General features: G+C 44.3%; 1 protein-coding gene across 2 annotated transcripts in view; it reads right to left on the bottom strand.

Annotated features, from left to right (window-relative positions):
- Positions 1–642: 642 nt before the first annotated feature.
- Positions 643–20,970, bottom strand: part of PTCH1 (patched 1) — a 71,204-nt gene continuing 50,876 nt past the window's right edge. For both annotated transcript variants that reach the window (XM_049772181.1, XM_049772180.1), the window contains exons 16-24: positions 19,489–19,631; positions 17,140–17,323; positions 15,226–15,506; positions 13,081–13,218; positions 10,226–10,368; positions 6,246–6,345; positions 5,395–5,649; positions 3,643–4,177; positions 643–3,343 (exon numbers count right to left, since the gene is read on the bottom strand). In XM_049772181.1, the coding sequence (XP_049628138.1) occupies positions 3,644–4,177; positions 5,395–5,649; positions 6,246–6,345; positions 10,226–10,368; positions 13,081–13,218; positions 15,226–15,506; positions 17,140–17,323; positions 19,489–19,631 (1,778 nt within the window). In that variant the 3' untranslated portion in view covers positions 643–3,343; position 3,643. The remainder of the gene's footprint in view (positions 3,344–3,642; positions 4,178–5,394; positions 5,650–6,245; positions 6,346–10,225; positions 10,369–13,080; positions 13,219–15,225; positions 15,507–17,139; positions 17,324–19,488; positions 19,632–20,970) is intronic.

Raw genomic sequence — 20,970 nt, 5'->3', positions numbered from 1 at the left:
ACCGCCAGGACAGCTCACTAAGGTGGGGTCTCAACTCTCCTGCCAAGAAACATCAAGGATTTGGATTTCCTAGCAGGCTTCCAAAGGGGTAGAGCGGGGTGTGTATGTGTGAGGGCGGCACTGCCCATCCTGGGCTCATCAACACCAGTGACCTAAGATAACCTGATCTGTAGATGGGTTGGCAAACGTACAAAGGTCGTTAGTATTTGAGATTCTGCATGCCATCCAGGCTGTGTTGCCACTGTTTAAAGTAGTGGCAACCTGCATGTGACTGGGCATGTGGACTCCTGATCAATCATTACAGGATTAGGGGGTAGCCCCCAAGGGTATGATTGGCTGGCCATATACTTAGAGAAAATGACATTTCAGCTGTAAAATGGGGTAAAATTCAGAGTTTTATTTTTCTCCTTGGCTATGTTGAAGGTTTAGTACACCATAAATACTCAAAAATTCTGAATGAAGTTCAATCAAACCTGAATTATCAATTATTAAATATGACGCCCTCATTTGATAGTCCCTGAGTTTATCTTTACAATATTCCCCCTAACTAGGCACCACATAAGAAAAGGAGTTAAAATAGCCAGACATACTGCCTTCATAATTGTTTTAAGAAATTCTATAAACAAAGGCATAGCCAACACGTTATATTATTTTTTATTCATGTTAGAATTTCTATCAGTGTTTAAACATTAATATTCAGAGAGTTTGTACATTTCTGCTTTCCAAGTTTTAAAATAAGAACCACACTAGGTCACGAATGGTAACTAATAGACATTTTATAATCGCATGAATATTCACTCGATCATACTCTCTTAACACTGTTAGACATTTTCTTTCTCTTGATGTACTTGACAATGAAAAGCGTGCCGCCCCATGCATGTCTCAGCAAAATTCCAGACATTATGGATTCATCACATATAAATTCTTTAAAAATATACTTCTGTCAAAAGACTTGATGACTACTATGTACACTACAAAAATAAATTTTCATATAAATAAATTATATGGCATACTTTTATCTTTGTAACTGAAATGATACAAACCCATTTCCGCCAAATACGGCAGACAATGAGACCCAGTTTGATTTCCTTTAAACTCCTACACTAAATCCTACCATGAGTACTTAATGGAAATGTTATATACTCTGAACTATTTAACATTAGTAAGCACTCTATACAAATAAAACTTCTGTTCAAAACATAGTTGTAAAAGTGTTTCCAATAGAAATAAAATCCCTGCATTTTTGTTATAAACTGGCATGACAAATACTGTAGGAAAACATTCTTATGATACAAAATTATAAATATCAGCAACAAATTTAAAAAAAAATTAAGACATCCAAATAAACAAGACAGACACAATACAACTATTTAAGAAAGAGATTTTAGTTGCCTGCCAAGTCCCCAAATTCTCCCTGGGCTGCTATGACTCCTGTTGAAAGCAAACAATGGAGCACCACAGGCTCCGAGCTCAGAAGAAGAGTGAATGAGTCAGAGCCAAGACAGAGAGGTGGTCTCGGAGCCTGTGTCACCTCACCCCTGAATACAGACCTATGTTTTCTGAGCAGAGCTGGATGCTGTGGAGAACAGCAGCAGGGCTGACAGGCACCTGCAGTAGCAGACACCAGGGGCTGGCATGTGAACACACACCATGTTGGATTCAATGAGCATCTTACAGTGCTGGTGAGTCACAGGTTCTGAGGTCACTGTGCTGTGAGAAATTTTGGGGACTGAAGCCTTTTCATAACAATTTTCTATGTGACATATATTTTCCATGGGGCTGTCCTATGTGCTCAACAGTAGCTTACTCTACTTGCCAAGAGCTTCCTGGAAAGCTGGTCTCTGGCCAAGAGGTGAGTGAGTCCAAGCCTTAGAGCAAGATGTTTTAAGATTAAGAAGCAAAATGTAAAAATATCACCAAAAAAATCCTGGTTGTGAGATCTACCTCCACATTCTCGTTGGCCCTCTGAAAGTGTGCAGTGAACTCTCTCTCTGCTCTGAGATCAGCTCACATGGGAAGGTAAGAAACAAAGGGAGGGAGGCTAACTTAGCAAGATGGTGCAGACCGCACCAAGCATGTACATGTGCTGGAAGTGGCCTCTGGGGCTCACTCTAGGACAACTTCCAGCTCCCACTCACCATGCTGGAGTCCCGTTATTCATTTTTAAAGAAATTGAAAACAAATCCAGAAAGTCTCACCAATTATGCAATTCAAAGAAGGGAGATTTCAAGAAAAGGGACTAGAACATCACCTATGAAACCAGGATGTCTACCTAAGGCAGCATCATTGTCTCCAAACTATTCCCAACCCACTCTGAGACCTGGTGGTAGAACGGGGTAGTGTGGAGTGTCTGGGCATATCAGTCATGAAGAAGGTACAGTGAGGGTTGACTACTTCACTCAGTATTCACTCAGCTCACAGCCTGGCTCGGCATCACAGCTAAGCATGACTGAACTCTCCACTACACAACAAAAAAGACATCTATACCCTGAGGTTCCAATGGCCACTACAAAGACCCAAGAGAAGGAACTATCTTCTGAGGCAAAAGGTGGGTACTAGATGGCAGTGATTCTGAGAGATGATCTGGATTCGAAGGGGGTCTGACAAAAGGAGAAAGCGCTGCTGAGGGCAAGCCCTCTAACAAAGCCATCAAGAAATCCAGATTCCTCCTGCCTGACAAGGTCACAATCCTGCAAAGGTCACAAAAGTGAAAAGCAAAAGCAAAAATGAAAATCACATTACAGTAACACTGGGAAGTCACACACATGTCTACACACGTAGCCAAGTAGGAGAATTGCCTGGGACTATACCTAGAAAAGCCACTGGGATTAACATGCTTTCTTCATGTCTGCTCATTAAAAAAACCACAAAATTATCACGCATAGCGTGTTTGGAAGTTAAGAGTAACATTTCAGACTACCACAGGTTGTGATATGCAAATTTAAAATATTTTAAACCAAAAAAAAAAATCCTTTACAAAAGAATCCTATTACATAAGCAATATTTGCATAGAATTATACAGGTAAATTATACAATATTTAAGCAGCAGCAACATATGCTGAAATTTACGAGTAAATTAAGCTTGGTTGTGGCACTCGACCACTGTACAAACAGGGAGGGGCCCCACTACTTTACATCACTCCTATATTACAGATGTGTACACCTCTTAAATATTTATAGAAATATCTCACAAAATGATACAATTGGTTACAGTAACAATACACTGCTCTTCTGGTGCAGCCAGATGGGCACGAACTCCCAACGCTTCTCTTCAAGCAGTTCTGGAAGGAGGTGGGGGAGGGACTTCCCATCTTTGGCCTCTTTGCTTCCAATTTTACTCAACCTGAAAAAAGCAAATGAAGGGAATCACACAGGTAGCAGCGACATGAGCCTCGATTTAAAATGACTCAAGATGGTAGGAGATGCGGGGGTTGCGAGGACATCCTGGGTTTATCTGCCACCAGCACACATATATGGAGCTCTGTGTGCCTAGCCCAGATACCCTTTGCTTAAATTCCATGAACCCTGCCAGGGAACAGACCCAGTATGGATGAAGGAGCATGGAGTTATTAGCCTTGTTTGGAACTCTACAAGGCCACACAGGGGCCCAGGGCTTCCTTCCCATCATCACCCACTGCACACCTCAGCTGGAGCTGCTGCCCCGGGCCGTCTCCTCACACTCCACATCCTGCAGCTCGATGACTTCGATCTTAGAAGTCCTCCTCTCACAGCGTACATTCAAAGGCACATGAGGGTCGTCGAAAAGCCCAGGGCCAGCTTCAGGGTAGTCCTCGTAGCTGGTACAAAGCCCCCCTCGGGGCTTCCAGCTGGACCCAGGCACAGGGCCGGGTGGGTGCACAGCCACTGTCACAGATGCTGAGGCTGTCACCGTGGTGATGGGCTGGCAGTAGCCAGGCATGTTGCTACCCCTGGCAGTGAATGCTGGGTGCCGAGTACTGTGGGAACGGGCTCCCTGGGGGCCTGGGGCTGAAGACCTCTCAGGAGGAATCTCAAAAGCGTCTCTTCGTGGCTGGTAAGGGGGAGGACGTAAGCCTTCCTGGGGGGGCTCCCTCCGGGGATGCTGGCCTGTTCGTCCAGGTGGTGGAACTCCTGAGTCCAGGGGGGCGTGAGGTGCAGGGTTGGGGAGCGTGCGCTGCCTTCCTTCGGGATGGACCACCTGCAGAGAGAATGGGCAGGTCAGGACGGATGGCAGCTCACCGCAGTTGGCATCGCTGCCTGCTTCCAACCTTTTCGTCTTGGCTGAGCTTATGCCTGACCACCCACATACCTCTCTTTTTAATAAAGGCTCAATCAATCCCACCAAGAACTGGGAAAAGGCCCTGGGGAGCTACTGGGGCCCTCCATTCTCTCAGCATCTCCCTACAGAAGCCTTATTTGGATGTTCTCAGGTTTTGTTCCCAAATGTGTGCAGGGCTGTGTGTGTGTGAGCACATCCCCTCTTGGACACCTGCCTCTCTGAACACGAAACACACAGTCCTGGCTGATCTGAATGTGGGGTATAGTAAGAGTTTGTACCCATGCTGTGGAGTTCAGCAGCCACTGACATTTAAAAACACTCCCTGGGTTACAGCAACCCGTTGGGGACATGTGCCCACTGTCTTAGTGAACAGAAAAAAACCCGGCCACTGCTTCAGGAAGTTCTGGGGCAGCAGGGCTGTGTCTGGTTGTTAGGAATCTGTTTTCTGGGTCTCTGTACAAAGCAGGCAACAGTGCAGCGGCCACATCAATCAAAAGGACCGTGACCAACTTCAAAGTCGTTCAGCTTGTACCTATTTTGAGGCTCCCGCTGGACAAAATCAGATTCACACTGCAGCACAGCAGGCATCATCACAGGGGGTGGGGGTGGGGTGGGCAGGCAGAAAAAGAGGAAAATTCAAGGAAGACCAGGCACTTTGGCCTGGGCCACCCATTTCCTGGAGGAACACAGGAGTCCTTAAGTGGAAGATCATGTCTCAGGATCCTCCTGATCTTCTCTGTATACTGCACTCTGGGCCATGAGTCACTGACTGGCCCTGAGGCACAGCAGACACAACCTCCTGGGTTGGGATAAGCGTGTTCCCAGAGGGTGGCCAGATAAGCACCCAAGGCAGGTTCTCAGCCACCCAGAAGTTGCCATCAAAGTCTTTGACAGTAATAGCCAGGCTCTGCTCCAAAGGGACAGACTGAGAAGGAAAACTCCCTCCTGTTGGCCACAGGAAGAGCAGCACATTTTAAAATGCGCTGTCCAAAAGTGGGTTTTTTCTTTTGTGCTCTGTGAGCTTGGAGCAGTGGGCATGGGGCTTTTTACCCACTTAGGAGGGATAGCAGAAGTGTTGGCAGGGCCTACTGGGGCCTACTCTGCCCTCATTTGTGCACTAGGTATGAGGCACTTACGGTGGAGCGGGCAAAGACGGGGTTTTCTGTGGCTTCTACAATCACTTGGTGGGTTGGGCACCTAGTGTCCTGCTGCATCTGGTGCTGTCGAAGCTCTTCACTGATGCCTGACACTGTGGTCTGAGAGCTGTACTCAGAGTCTGAGGAATCAGAACCTGTGTGGGCATGACCTGGGGGCACAGCAAACCGGACCATGCTGGCGGGCGGCTCTGGGGATGGGGTAGGGAGCCGATTCAGTCCACTTGCTGGAGACACCTGTGGAAGGGAGACCATGTTAGCCGTTCTCACTTCTCTCTCAGCATTTTCAGGTCACCACACAATTCAGGGGATGCTACCCTGCCCCCCGACCCTTTCCTTATCCACCACCATCACCTTCAAGGACCCTGAGATCTCATAGAAAGATCCAGAGAAATACCCTTTCCTCACACTCTTTGCAAGTGAGCTAAGTTCTCTTCGCTCCTGGTCAAGACAGCAAGTATTTAACTGATACAGATCTGCAGATCTGTAAAACTTGGGTTAACATGCATTGATCCAAATAAAGACCAATGAAATACAACCAGGATCTGAGGCTCAGAATGGTGGACTAGTGCCACAAACTTAAAGGCTCTGGATTCTTGGCATTTCATGAAATCCCTGAGAACCACCATAACTACCCTAATGGTCCTCAAGCATCCCAAAACAACCAAGCCTTTTCCAAACCACCAAAAAAGCCAACCCTCTTAACTATTAAATGAGGTTAATTTGTCGTTATTAAGAAAGTAAGTCAAATGTGGCCATATCTAAATTAAAATTGACACCAGGGACACAGCAATCAGGGAGCCTTTGCACTGAGCAATACACCTGGCACTGACCTCAGGATATGGTCCAAAGAAGGACAAAAGGACTGGAAGTAAAACCAGTCCATTAAGAACACCCAGGATCGTCAGGATGGCGAGGACAGCAAAGAAATACCTTGAAAAGAAAAACAGAACATTTACCATCACAAAAGTATAGTCTGCCTCCCTTCCTGGGTGCAAAATCTGCAGCAAATCAAAACCCCACATCAACAAAACCCACAACACGGAGAGGCTGGTGAAAAGCCACTTCAAATTCAGCATAAGATTAGATTTTTTTTTCCAACCTTTTGACTTTGAGGACTACATTCCATCACCCAAAGTGTTAGCTCATAAAGGGAAGAAAAAAAATTAGTTCGTTAATTTGCTGAAATCTCAAAGCATGTAATGTTATTTATGAATGTGTTAACACAAACACAAAAATATGGAATGCAAACTGAATGGCTGAGCAGACTGAAAGCACACACAATACAAGGGGGCCCTGTCCATGAAAACCCAGTAGAAGCAAACAAATGAAGTGAAGGGTGTAGAATTTAAACAATTTAGCCCAGGAGGAAAAGCAGCCCACTTCTGCAGGCAGCTAATCCACTGTGAAATGCTTCTGCATCTCAGAGCAGAAGCTCTAATTAAGTCTCCAGCAGATCAGGTAAGGCTTTCCCTGGGCTTTCATTAATCACAACTTTCTGCCCAGAATTCTGTGAGTTCCATTTTTACAAAATAGCTCCAACTGCAACCTTTTTCAGAACACAGGAACCAGTTTTCTGCAACAACAACAAAAAAAGCGCTTCCCATTCTATGGTTGCTGGGGCATTTTCAGGGGAGGGAGGTCCACAATGCAGGAGCTGCTCTGCAGGCCAATCTTTTGTTGAACAATTTAGCAACTCTGAATACTCTTGTTTTGCGTCAGCCAATTCAAACATAAAGGCCACAGCACCATGAAGAAGAGAAGAGCACACAAGTGGCCCTGCTTTCCCACCATTGAAGGCTAAGGTCTGGGATCCTTCATGAATACCAAGGTAAACCTGTCAGCCGACCCTCCACACAGATGGTGGGAGCAGCTCTGTACAAGCAGAGCTTTTCTCTAACAAATTCTACTGCGATTTTGCTGCAAATGGCTAGGGCAGAAGAGGGCCCAAGATGTTGAGAAGAGAGAGAGAGGGAAAGGGTGACATATCTGTTAATGGTCGTCTTGATCATAAAATGAAGCAGGCACCACACTCTGCCATGTCTATATATTTGGACATGAGATGAAAGGAGAGAGAATCCCTATAAAAATACAAATACCTCACAGCTATTGTAAACATTAGAAACTTCTGAGCTGCATTAACAAAGACCAAGCGGTCAATGTCTTGCTCTAATGTAAACTGCTGGAATTTTCAGTGGAGGCATATATCAGCAGCAGCATTAAGACATTTGCATCCCATCCATCTAATCGAAGCATAAACACACCAATTAGGTTTCTGATGGTGCCGAGTATATAAGTCTGCTCATTTAGTTAACCCCAGAGAGGACTTTATCAGGCTAATCCATCCAGTTCCAGAAAATGTGGAGCCCTTTTAAGTGCTTAAAACAAAAACCCTGATATGCCGCAGAGAGAATAAGAAGTGACATGTTAAATGAGAGGTCTGTGGTTCTGCCTTGCTGTTCTATCTGAAGCCTCTCCCTGGCTGACTTGGGATTCTCCAAGGGGAGCACTTAGGCCCTCAGATATCCCACCACAATCTGTATCTCTCAATGGCTTTAAGCGGCTTGGGAACTGCAAGATAGATTCTATAGATCCTAAGTTATGTTTGGGGGGCAGGGCATATTGTACTTGGTGCTGTGCACAACTGCACTTAGGATATGCCTGATGGATATGTGTTGAATGAGAAACAGCACAAAAGAAATCCTATTGCTTTATACCATACAGAAACAAATACTTAAATGACCAGGAGAAGACCAAAACAAAGCAAGAGCTTCTAATACAAGCCAGGTTCAAACCCTGACCTGATCTGAGCATAGAGCTATCTGAATGGGGCAGACAAGAATGGCTTGTAGGCTTGCTAATTGGTGGTCAGAAGTGGAGAACACTTATAGGCCAAAAAACATCCAGGTTTCAGAGAGCTTCCCAAGATTCAGGCAAAAGTGACATTTTGAGACTCACTGGCCCATACTATAACACACATTCTAGAAGGTAAAATCACCAGGATGGTGAGCTGCCTAATAGGTTATGTTGCACGATCGCTGACTCTAAAAAACTGACAAAATTAGTCAAACACCAGTAGGTAGGTAAAGCACTTATTTGCCTTGCATACAGCATACTTCGTTTGATCCCTGGCATCCCATATGTTCCCCAAGTCAGCCAGGAGTGGTTCCTGAGTGTGAAGTCAGGAATAACTCCTGACACTGCTGGGTGAGGCTCAAAAAGCATAAAAAGTTTGACAAAAAATGTAATTCCTTTTATTCTGTTCTGGGCTACACCTGGCTGCACTCCGGGATCACTCCTGGCAGAACCCAAGGGACCCTAACTGGTGCTGGGGATGAGCCTGGGTAAGATGTGTGCAAGGCTGTATTATCTTTACCCACTGTACTATCTATCTCTCTAGCCCAAAACAGAAAAAAATAGTTTAACCTGAAAATTAAAGTTCTAAATAAAACAATCTCTCCATTTTTAACCTGAAAAGGAAAGTCCTATCACAGAGACACACATAAAGAGTAGGAGTGTTTTTGCTGCTGATCTTAGAATGGGCATGCCAAACCATCTTGTCCCTGCTCCATTATTCTAAATCTCAACAATCAACAATTCTGATATCACCCTATACCCTGCCCACAAAAATAGCTGTCACTGCTCAGAAAAAGCTTCACAAAGCTATGGAGGCTATTTGGAGAAAATAAACTTCTTTTTCTGAGGAGAAAATTATCTTTCCTTTTTTCTTTTCTTTTCTTTTTTTTTGTTTTTTAGGGTCCCTGGACGTGAAACTGAGGGGACGAAGGGAAGGGAGGGAGGGAGGGAGGGAGGAAGGAGGAAGGAAGGAAGGGAGGGAGGGAGGGAGGGAGGGAGGGAGGGAGGGAGGGAGGAAGGAAGGAAGGAAGGCAGGCAGGCAGGCAGGAAGGCAGGCAGGCAGGCAGGAAGTAAGGCAGGCATCTTTCCTTTTTTTAATGGCTGGGCATAGCGCTCAGGACCTCAAACATGCAAGGCAAGTGCTCTATTGCTGAGTTACATTCTCAGCTCTACCAACTTCTTATTAAAAAAAAAATAACTTGTTCCTTTATTATTCTCACATAGTTACATTCTTACTTAAATCTCCTAAAACTATTTGCCTGGATCCAATTAAGATATCCAGATTAGGCCCCATTTTCCAAAATGTGACACAAAAATCAAACATTAAATTTCCTATATCTTAAAAAAAAAAAAAAAAGACCCATGCATGGGTAAGACATACTCTTTGAAAATTGCTTTTATCTGATGTCTGCTTTGGAGTCACAATAAATTTTCAACCACCCTTTAAAAAAATTTTTCTATATCTTAGTGGGAAGTAGAACACCAAATGTAGCTACATTTTCTTCTCTTGCAATGATCTAGGTGACTATTTTAATTACTGGTAAGTTTGACTTTCTAGAGTCGTAAAGGAGAACTAAAAGCTTGGAATTTGGTCTCTGACTAGAACCACAGTCATCACTTCCTGGGTATCAGGATCTGGCTTGTGAAGTAACCTTGTGCTCAGCCCATATCCTACTTACATCTTTCTTCTTCAAAACAGTCCCTACCAGGTGGCTTTACCTGCTACCACTTCTCTGAGCTGATCAACTTTTGAAGGGAAGTGACAGATGGTGGTAAGCACTTTGCAACACATACCTAGACCAGGACTTTTTTTTTTTTTCATGAGTTATTGAAGTACAGAAAGAAGAGACAAGAGACAATCAAACATGCTGCAGCATAGCAGGTGTAGAAGACCCAGAGTGTGCATCCCAGGAACAAAGATGTACAAGTTTCTTAACGAAATACCCCCATTCCTCACCTGACAATGAAGTCAAACTCTGAGCCAGCAAGCATGAGCACTCCCAGCAGAGTAGAGACGGCCCCATCGAGGACAGGTGCAAACATGTGCTCTAGGGCAAGCATGGCCCTGCAATTCTTGTCACCAATGGCTGTTAGGAAGGCCTGTGCAAAGAAAGAGTGGGGACCATAAGTTCCTGGACTTGACTTCTGGTGGATCATTGTCTTCAATGCTGTCAACTACACTTTCTGTCAGTTTAAAACTCCTATTTTCCTGTTCAGCAAAGCAAATGAAACTCAACTAGCTAAGCTTAGGCTGATGCTAAAATGACCTGTTCTTGAGATTGGCTGTTAATGTCAATCTCAAAGAGCAGAAGCACCCAGACAGAGCACATTGACCTGTCATTTAAAGGCAAAGTCAAAAGTATACAGAAATGAGTAGAGCAGTCCCTGCTTTATCTCCCGACTACTATGGCCTTCTAACATCTCATGAGAAACCTCTAGGGCAGTGCTTTGCCAGACTATTTTAAGATCAAGGTCTTCCTTCCAAATGACTTTTCTCAACTTGTATAGGACCTTGTGCAACTAAGAGTTAATCCACAGCTCCTCATAATCATGCCAAGGTTTGAAATTCTGTCAACTGTGTTCACATGAAATGCATGTGTGGAACAGCTCAGAATCAGGAAGGCATTACAAGAAAAATACATGACTGTAAGTTGAAATCCAGTCTGTTGGAAACTCTGAACTCATTCCCAAAATCTTTGTATCCTAAAATTCTTTTTTCTTTTTGTTTTTGGGCCACACCCAGCAGTGCTCGGGTTTTACTCGTGGTTTTGGGATCAGAGATCACTCCTAGCAAGGTTTGGGGGACCCTACAGGATGCCAGAAATCAAATCTAGGTGTGCAAGGCAAGTGCCCTACTAGTTGTACTGTTGCTTTGGCCCAGTAATTGTTCCTTTATGGATAATCATATGCAGGAGAAGGGAGAACAATGTCTGTGACTGGTGAGGATGGGGTCCACAGCATGGAGCACTCCAAAAGACAGGGCAACTCTTGAGCCTCCTGAGAGTCCAAAGAAAAAAAAATTTTTTTTGGTCACACCCAATGGTGCTTAGGGATTCCTAGCTCTGAACTCACAAATCACTTCTGGCAGGGTACTAGGAGTCAATATGGTATGCCAAAGATTTAGCTCGGGTCAGCTGTGTAAAGCAAATGCCTTCCCATCCTCCTGAGATTCTAGAATTAGGTCCAGCTTAAATAGTGGGACATTCCTCATTTCCCAGTCATCAACTGATTTTATGCTCATACCATTCTAAGTGCAGACACCTGCCTCTTCACTAGAGTTCAAAGGCTGTGACTGGCATTTTGTTAAAAAAGATAATAGGCAAGAACACTCTTGTTTGCAATGCAAGTCACCAGAAAATGTAGTTTCTTAAATATGCATCAGAAGAAGATGACAAGGAGATGCTTAACTCAAAGCAAAGCTTTTCTTTCTTTGAAGAAATGAAGACTATGTTTATGGTCTCTAACCTCTAGGACAATGAGCTCCCCTAGAAAAACATGATCTCTCTCCTTGCAGCTTACTTGGGCTAAGAAGCGTGGAAGATGCCCCCAAATTAAAACAACCAAACCTTTTTTTACAGTTTCAGCTTTTACTTTAATACTTCAGGAGGTGAGGATAAAGAAGATAATCTCAAAAAACATTTTTTCTCAAATACCTATTTTTACAAATTTGGGATTGGAACCAGAGATTATTTGGGCCCAAATGAACCATGCTTGAGGGCTATACTCCTGGTTCTATACTCAGGGGGTTGCTCCTACTCCTACTGGTACTCAGGGGATCATGGACTTCTGAGAATAAATCAGGCTTTGCCACAAACAAGGCAAGAGCCTTACCCCCTGTACACTTACTTGCCAGTCCAAGTTCTTACATCTCCTAGTTGCATTAAAATAGCTTAGTAAGAAAGACTCCCCGTGGAAGAATACAAAAGGTAAAGGGTAACATTTGCCTCTGTGTAGATATGCCATTTCCATGTGCCCTAGTTCAAAGGCAATTGACACCAGAGATTGCAAAAGCAAGACTAAAAGCAACTTGACCCAAATCCAGTGCCAGATTTCCAGCTAGGCAGTCCAAATAGCAGCCATTCATTCAGCCAATAAATATTTACCAAGTGCTACCCATCACCCAAGAACTCAGGCACACTGAAAATAGAACAAAATTCGCACATTGCTATGAGGCCTTTGAATCCAAATCTAGATAAATGTGTACAAAGGGTTTGTCTCTTGGATGCAAGACTCCTCCCAAAGCTTCAAGTATTCACACAACTGGAAAGAGACAGGGAGAAATTCTTAATGCAATGCTGTTCTCACACTTGGTGCTGTCAGAGAACTGGCGGCAAGAAGGGCAAAGAGCTGGGTGGGCACTTGTGGGGGGTCAGCATTCTGGCAAGGGCAACCAAGCCTTTGCTCACAAGCCTCAGGGCATGTCCACAGCTGCCAACACACCTCAACCCAATTATTCCACCCTCACTAAGCCTGAGAGTGTGGTCTTATTTTATCCTTGCTTCATTACTGTGGTTTAAAAAATTGAATGGATCTGTACACCCCGCATGTTTATCAGAGACAAACCAATGGCTGTAGGCTGTGTGGGGATGTTATTGCTGACACCAAAGGAGAGGTTCACTATAGTACTGTCTGCAGTTCAGCTGAATCTCACCTCCTAGGCCAGAAATACAGTCAGCCAGTTCCAGCTTTGCCAGGGAATGGCTGTGACTTGATAAATGTGTATAGTGCAAAAGTTTCTGGCCTGGTATCTAAAAGTGCAAGAGGAAGCCTGGCTTTTGGACTTTCCAAAGATAGAGCCAAGTAGTTCCCTACCAGGGCCACATGCACGGTGAATTCCACTCCAATGCCAACGGAAGCAACGAGGATAACAACGGGCACGGCACTCAGCTTGATTCCGATGAGGCCCATCATGCCAAAGAGCTCCACTGTCATCAGCGCCAGGACTGTCACCTTGAAGAAGACACATGGGTGAGTGCTGGGCACAAAAACTATCCATGGGAACACAGGGCAGAATGGCATGGCATGAACAAGGTCACAGTTGACATTAATGCTGAGAAACACAAGGACCCTATTACAATCTGGGCATGGCCTTGAATAGCTATGACTTCTGGAGGCTGTAGAAGGCACTATTTTTCCCCAAACTTCTCCAATAGAATCGTTTGTGAAGAATCTCTTTAGCATGAAAGCCTCACCAACTATAAATTTAAACTAGGCTAAAAGTAGTTATTTCAGGGGCAGTGAGGTGGCGCTAGAGGTAAGGTGTCTGCCTTGCAAGTGCTAGCCAAGGGAGGACCGTGGTTCGATCCCCCGGCATCCCATATGGTCCCTCCAAGCCAGGGGCGATTTCTGAGTGCTTAGCCAGGAGTAATCCCTGAGCATAAAACGGGTGTGCCCCCCCCCTAAAAAAAGTAGTTATTTCTTCTAGTTCTGTTGTTGTTGTTGCTTTGGGTCATACCCAGGGGTGCTCAGGGGTTACTCCTGCCTCTGAGCTCAGAAATTGCTCCTGGGAGGCTCTGGGGACCAGATGGGATGCTGGGAATTGAACCACCATCCATCCTAGGTCAGCCACATGCAAGCTAAAAGCCCTACTGCTGTGCTATCTCTCTAGCCTCCTAGTTCTGGTTTTTAAGAATAGGTTGTTCAAAGTCACCAAGCTCAGTCTATAGAACTGAGCTTACGTGGGAGTGGGGTTGTGAGGTGGGAGAACTTGTGGGATGGGTGTGGTGATGCAATAATGCCTGCATGAAGTGTGATTAAGAGTATATCCTGGGAAGAGAAAAATGGTGAAAAACAAAAAAAAAAACACAACAAAAAACAAAAACAAATAAACTTTTTTTTAGTTGGAAGCTCAAAACACAACCAGCCAATCACCACTCTCCATCTTCAAGAAAGCTGAGAGGACAGTGTGAACGAGAGTTCTTTGGCAGAGAAAGAAGTTGCTTTGCTTTTGTTTGGAGACAGAGGGCCTGCGGGTGACTTGGGAACAAAGTAAACTGGGAGCTGGTTAGCTGATGGCAGGTCAGGTTACAGCCCCTTCAGTACAGAAATGTGGAGCAGCTTAGGTGGACAAAGTGAACAGTTAAGCCCAAGGACAAGCTCTGATTTTTTCTTCTGCCCTGTAAAAATCTGCTGGGAGATGGAAACAAAACCTGGGCAGTAGACTTTAGTTTTCTGAGCCAAAGGAGGGCAAAGACAAATAAAATCATAAAGTCAATATAGATTTTAAAAAAGAGAGAGTTGGTTTTTTGTAGCAGGGTAGTAGCAGTGGTGGTGGAGGGGAAGGGAAGGATGACAGAAGTTCCTTTTGCTCTCTGTTAATAAGCTATGAAAGATGGACAGCATCAATTGCTTAAGGACCATGAAAACGGCTACAGACTAAACATTTACCTTTTAATGTGCCTGCTGCACAGACTCACAGAACAGAAACAAGACATGATCTCTGTTTTTATAATTTTGGCATTTTGAAGGCTATACCACAGCTCACATAAGTTAAATACTACCTCTACATGAAACTTTCTGCAAAGTTGACAGCATTATACTTGAAGTAAGGTGCCCAAAGTAGGTTAGCAATACCAGTTTTTCATTTCCCCAAGAGTTAAAAGACACACAATATGCAAAACCATTTTATCTGTACTTTACTGTCTTGAATTCTCTTTTTATTTAGAAGAACCATCAATGTCCTGGGTCTGGAATGTAAGCATAAATAACACCTGAATGAAATGTATGTTTAAAAACCTATCTTACCTACCATAAATACTTAAGGGGACACCAGGCTAAGGACATTAAAGCTTCCACCTCCCCATAAGCCTCACCACCTCCAGTAGAATAAATAGAGTATGGAATGATGCAATCTATACCCTCCTCCTGAGGCCCAGACATAAACAAAACTTCCTGGCTACAGAAAGAGCTATACTGAAAGGAATTTGACTTCCACAAAGACCCTCAGAGTAAACTCACAATGATTCCAGCTGTCCAGGGGTTCAGGAGGAAGACTGCACAGACCAGAAATGTGCAGGCCAGCACCACGCTGATGGACAGAAGAAGCCAGTGGCGGAGGCCGATGTACTGTTCCCAGAAGAGGAAGGGGTAGCCATTGGGGTAGCTGGACAGCCCCAGGCTTGTGTAGTTGTTGCAGATGGTTCGGACTTTCTCAATCGCTTCTACAAAGTCTGAGGTGTCACGCAAGCCATTGAGGTAGAAAGGGAACTGGGCATACTCGATGGGCTCTGCTGCTGGGACTGCACAGATAAACAAGAAGAAGAGGTCACAGGTTAAAGGGTTGCCTACAATACTAGAGAAACAGATGGACACAACACAGGCAAAGAAGAGACTAGGGCTAATCCCACTGTGGCTGAATCAGCTCTCTAGTCTCTATGACTGCCTAGGGCAGAGAAAGAAATCTTTACTAGTCTTACTTTCTGTGTGCTTTTAAACATAAACAAAATACGCTATAGATGATGATATTTGGGTCTTCGAATTCTTAATTTGATTTTAAGGAATTGGGGAGGCAAAACTGGCAGAGTTTAGGTGATGCTTCCAGGAGTGCTTGGTTATCAAACTTGGACCTCCCACATATAAAAACTCTGGATTTGCTCACAAAATTGATCTATCACTTTGCTCCATTCCTCAACTCCCTTCTAATTTTTTTTTTTTTTTTGTGGTGCAGGGGATTAAACCCTGGATTTCATCCATATAAGGCATGTGATCTACCACTAAATCACATCCCTTGGCCTAATTCTATATATTTAAACAATAATCCATCTTCCTTTCCTTTTTTTTGGAGGGGGAGAGAAGTCTGTGATTTGGGTATTTATTTAGTCTTTGATTTTAATCTTCTAGGAATAGATTCTGTAACTAGTCTAACCTACTTATATAAATAAAATTGTGGAACTTTTTTGTTGTTGTTCCAGTGACAGAAGTTTAACTTCCCTACTTTTGAGAACAAAATAAGTTTAAATTCATGCTCTCCTATGAAAAACGCTTAACTTTCTTATCCTTTTAGGGATCTAACACAAATCTTCCTCATTTCTTTTCTAATGCGATGCTAAGTCGTCAACAGCAGGGGAAGGATCCTTACACAACAAGCATTTAGTTAGTGCTGCTGTATTCCAGATCCTTCGGGGTCATTCAGGCGACAAGCTAAACATGATTTGCCCTATTATAATCTCAACTATAAATTTTCATTAAGACAAGCCTTGGCTGCTTGCCACAGGCTCTGGGGTTTAGATACAGAGAAGCACTTGCTCCCCAGCCATCCTGTCTTTCTTCTGTTTCACATCCTCCATTGGTCTAAATATCCAAAGGAGAAAACTACTAATAACTCTAATATATATGCAGATTAAATCCACACAGGGCCACCTTTCAAAATCGGAGCTGAGAGGAGAAAGGAAGAGCACACTGTTGTATATAGATTTTTCTACACCAGTTTAAACAGTTTTGACAGAGTACAGGTGCTTGGTGGTGTCTCAGAATAATCCAATTGCCAAAAAATTCCTTCAACGCCACTGCTGACAAAGACTAAGATAAACACATAATACCAAGTAATTAAACTCTACAATACTGAAACAACATCCAACCTGAAAGAGTCCCCACCTTTCACAGGGAACAGCTGGCAATCGAGAGATGCCTGGAGACAATGCAGACTTGAAGCTACCAGCGGACACTGGACACTATTTCTCAGTGTGACAAAATCGGGGGCATTTTCCATTATGCACCCTCATCTGTCTCCAGGCGTTTTAAGCTAAAAGAAATCTGTTCTTCTGTTTACATTTTGGAACTCTGGGTAGTTTCAAAAGTTGAGGGATGTGGCCAAACTGAAGAACAGAGAAAACGCCTCCCTGTATTTGCAGATCTAGACAGGGCAATACCTACTTCTCAGCCTGGTCTCTGGCATGTAGTCAGCTTTGTCATGGACCCACTCTGGGCGGTGAGGCCGGATGTTGGCCTGGGAGGCAGCGTAGGCCACAGGGTCGTTGCTGACCCATGCAGTCAGGTAGATGTAGAAAGCACTGGGATTAATGATACCATTTGCGTCCACCAGGCGCTGCTTCGTCAACTGTAAAATGGGAGAACAGGGGCTTTAAGAATCAAGCTTGGAGTCAACAGTGCCAAGAGAAAAGCAGGACTTTACTCTGGCATTTGCAACAAAGAATAGAATCCCTGTGGTTTGAAACTACAGAAAATCCCATCCGAGCACCTTTGGTCTCTTTCAAAATGCACTTATCAGAGGATGCAATAATTGGTGTGTTTATAACACACGGTTTTGCAGATGGCCTGGGAATTGATTGAACTAATTAAAGCTGAATGCTAAGAGACATTCTGCAGCCAAGGCGGAGAATGAACAATCTGGAGAAACATATTTATAGGAGGGGAATGGGGGAAAACCTGGCAAGAATCCCCATACACGTCTGTGTGCAGTTAACCTCTGTTGTTAACACTGAAGGAAATGCCACCCAGTAAATGGAGGAGAGCTATAAAAATAAAACAACATCTGTATAAATTTTGCTAACACTAGCCTCCTATGACCTGATTTAAAAAAATGTTCAGTGCCAAAGAGTGGAAAGAACCTGCATACCTGGAGTCGCTTTTCTGATTTCTAAGGACAGTTATAGTCAGGATGTCAGAACTGCATATGGTCAGTCACTATTTCCCTCTAAAGTAGAGGTCTGTACGTACGTACGTACGTACACACACACACACACACACACACACACACACACACACACACACACACACACACACACACACACACACACTCTTTCCTGTTTACTTTATATTCAGGCCTGGTTCCAACACTTTTAGTGTTTTAAAGAAAAAAAAAAGACACCAGTGATACAATTAATAAAGAGTGAAGAAAGAGACAGGGGGAGAGTGAGAGAAAGAAATTTCAGGAATCTGGATTCAGTTAATCCATAGGACACGTAACAACTGTATGCCTGGACTAACAAAGTACAGTGCCCTCTCTGTTCAGTGGTTTTCTCCCACCTTGGTAGAGATGATGCTGTTGTTCAGGATGCGAGTCAATCACATCTACCCCACCCAGTTCCCAAGCATACCAGCCTATCCCTCAGACCAGCTCTTCTGTCCATATCCTGTCACAACCAACACTGGTCATCCATGGTCAGAAAGCATCAGGTCACCCTTCAGAACAGCTATCAACCATATACTTAGTAGACTTATACTTAAAATTAGCAAGAAAGGGCTGGTGGTGGTAACAGTACTGCTGGGAAGATCATTAATGACTATTTTCTGCCAAAGGTGAAGCAAGTAAGCTACAAGGACAGAGAGGAAACTGCTTTTGGGAAGGCTAACAGCAGTGCTAGAAACATTTGTGTGAACACACTCACCACTTCAGAGGAATCAGATAGAATATTCTGGAATGCCTTTGCCCCAGAAGATACAAATCTAGCTGGAGAATATGATTAGCAAAAAGCAGCAGCTCATCTTAGGAGAATGAGCAAAAGGATGAATATGTTCAGATTCTATGCACTGCATGTCTGTCTGTCCACCTCAGTCAGGACAGATTTGTCTTTTTTTTCTAGCTCTAAGGTAAATGTAACTCAAACCCTTTATCTTTATGGTAGTTTCTTCAATCTCCTAACCCAGCCAACCAAATTCTGCTCTTTTTTTTTTTTCCTTTTTTTGGTTTTTCGGGCCACACCCATTTGATGCTCAGGGGTTACTCCTGGTTAAGCACTCAGAAATTGCCCCTGGCTTGGGGGAACCATATGGGTCGCCAGGGGAATCGAACCGTGGTCCTTCCTTGGCTGGTGCTTGCAAGGCAGACACCTTACTTCTAGCGCCACCTCGCCGGCCCCAAATTCTGCTCATTCTAATTGACTACCACCCAATACAGTCATTTTCCCTGGCTTACATATAATCAATAGCAACATGAAAACAATGAAGAGATTTAGAAAGAAAACAATATAACACCAAACTTTCCACATCTGAAAAAGCCTGCATTGCCTCAGTTGTATTTTGTTTTGGCAAATGTTCTGAAGAACCCAACTTCACAGATGAACTTAGAGGCCCTCTCTGGCTTGCTTGTAAGCTCTTGATGTAATGAAAGAAACTGGAGCTAACACAGTGTGTTTGTACCACCCATGTATGGGGTGTGCAAAACTGCAGTTTGTGACTATAGTTCCAACAGTCTTCCACATGGCAGAGACCCCAATGCTCTGCTCAACAACTCCCAAGTCCTCCAAGATAGGCAGTGAGTACCTGACTGGTGTCGATGGGCTTATCACGGCTGCCAGTTTGCACCAGGAGTTTGTAGGCAAGGACCCCGTCATCTGATCCATTTTTGTAATTGTTCGGCATAATTTTCCCAGTTTCCCAGTCACTGTCAAATGCATCCTGAAGTCCTAAAAAAATAAAAAAAAAGCAAATGCAAAAGACCAATTATCACTCTGAACCAGAATCAGCCTGGTCCTGAAGGGGTGTGTGGAGGATGGCCCGCATGGCAGTGGGGTGTGCGGTTCACTTTGACTGGAAGGCTAAGTGATACTAGTACGTTCTTCATAAATGAACTTTAGGTGGCTAAGAACTGTTGCTTCAAAGGTAGAAAGGGGGACATGCTTTTGTCTTGAAATAAATATGCATGTTTCACCTTAGAAAAAGAACTCCCCTTTATGTGTGTGTGTATGTGTGTGAGAGAATGAGAGTGAGAGTGAGAGTGAGAGAGTGAGAGAGAGAGAAAGAGAGAGAGACACGGCTGGAGCGTGAGGAGTACCATGCCCATTAACCCTTTCACGATCCCATGGCATGCTACACCATGGTAGCTTCAAGGCGAGCAGAAATTCCGCCAGGGACTCTCTTTCTCACTCAAACTCCCAACTTCAAACAGCAACTCAGCTGCTTCTCCAGCCTGGGGCGAGTGAACATGATTCTGTCAATTTGTTCCATCTGTTTGACTTGTGGAGCTAATACAAGCTGTGGGTTCAGCTGCCAGGTTGTGTAAAGATCACAGCCAACACCTCTTCACTCTCCGCTGCTCTCTTCCTCTTTACCACCCTGCCACAGAAAAGGGCGGGTGAGGGCAAGAGAACGTGAGTGTGCCTCTGAGTGTGTGTGTGTGTGCAGGGAAATACCTCAGAGGGGAAATTTGGATCAGATTGAGAACAGGAAGCCACAGGCAATACAAGGGGCTCTGTGAGAACAGATGACAAACCGCAAACCTGGGGAGGGGAAAGAAAAACGCTTTCGAGCTTTGGGGGGGGGGTTGGGCGCGCCAGAGCCCACCACACACAGCTGTGCTTGGTCTCTGTAATCAAAACCATGGTCACAGCTGGAGATGGGTGCACTGGATGCAGCTCATGGGGCCCTGGTGCAATCTCTCCTTGGCAACCCCCTTCCCTATTACCCTCTCTCCCAAGAAGAATCTGCAAGGCCAGAAGCTAAAGAAAGCACCCAAGCTGCACAGGCCTGGTGAGATGTGGCACTCCTGGGGTTGATAACGGGGTGGGAGGAATAAAGCCCATTTTCTCTGTATGCCTCTTTAAACAGCATGATCCACTGCTGTGGACACTGTTCTCATACAAATCACTGAACTGAGGAACGGGCACCCTGGATTCTCAGGTGCCCTGGACTCACACTGCTGTTCGGTGAGAAGGCCTGCACTCATCAAGCTACAGCCAACAGCTGCTGCTTCATTAACTGAAGCTATTTCTTTTGTTTTGATAAAAACAAAAAGCAAAACAAAAA

Source organism: Suncus etruscus, chromosome 4, assembly GCF_024139225.1.
Source record: "Suncus etruscus isolate mSunEtr1 chromosome 4, mSunEtr1.pri.cur, whole genome shotgun sequence".
In the NCBI taxonomy this organism is placed as follows: Eukaryota; Metazoa; Chordata; class Mammalia; order Eulipotyphla; family Soricidae; genus Suncus; species Suncus etruscus.
The sequence above is the reverse complement of the archived record's forward strand: the minus strand, read 5'-3'. Positions and strand labels throughout refer to the sequence as shown.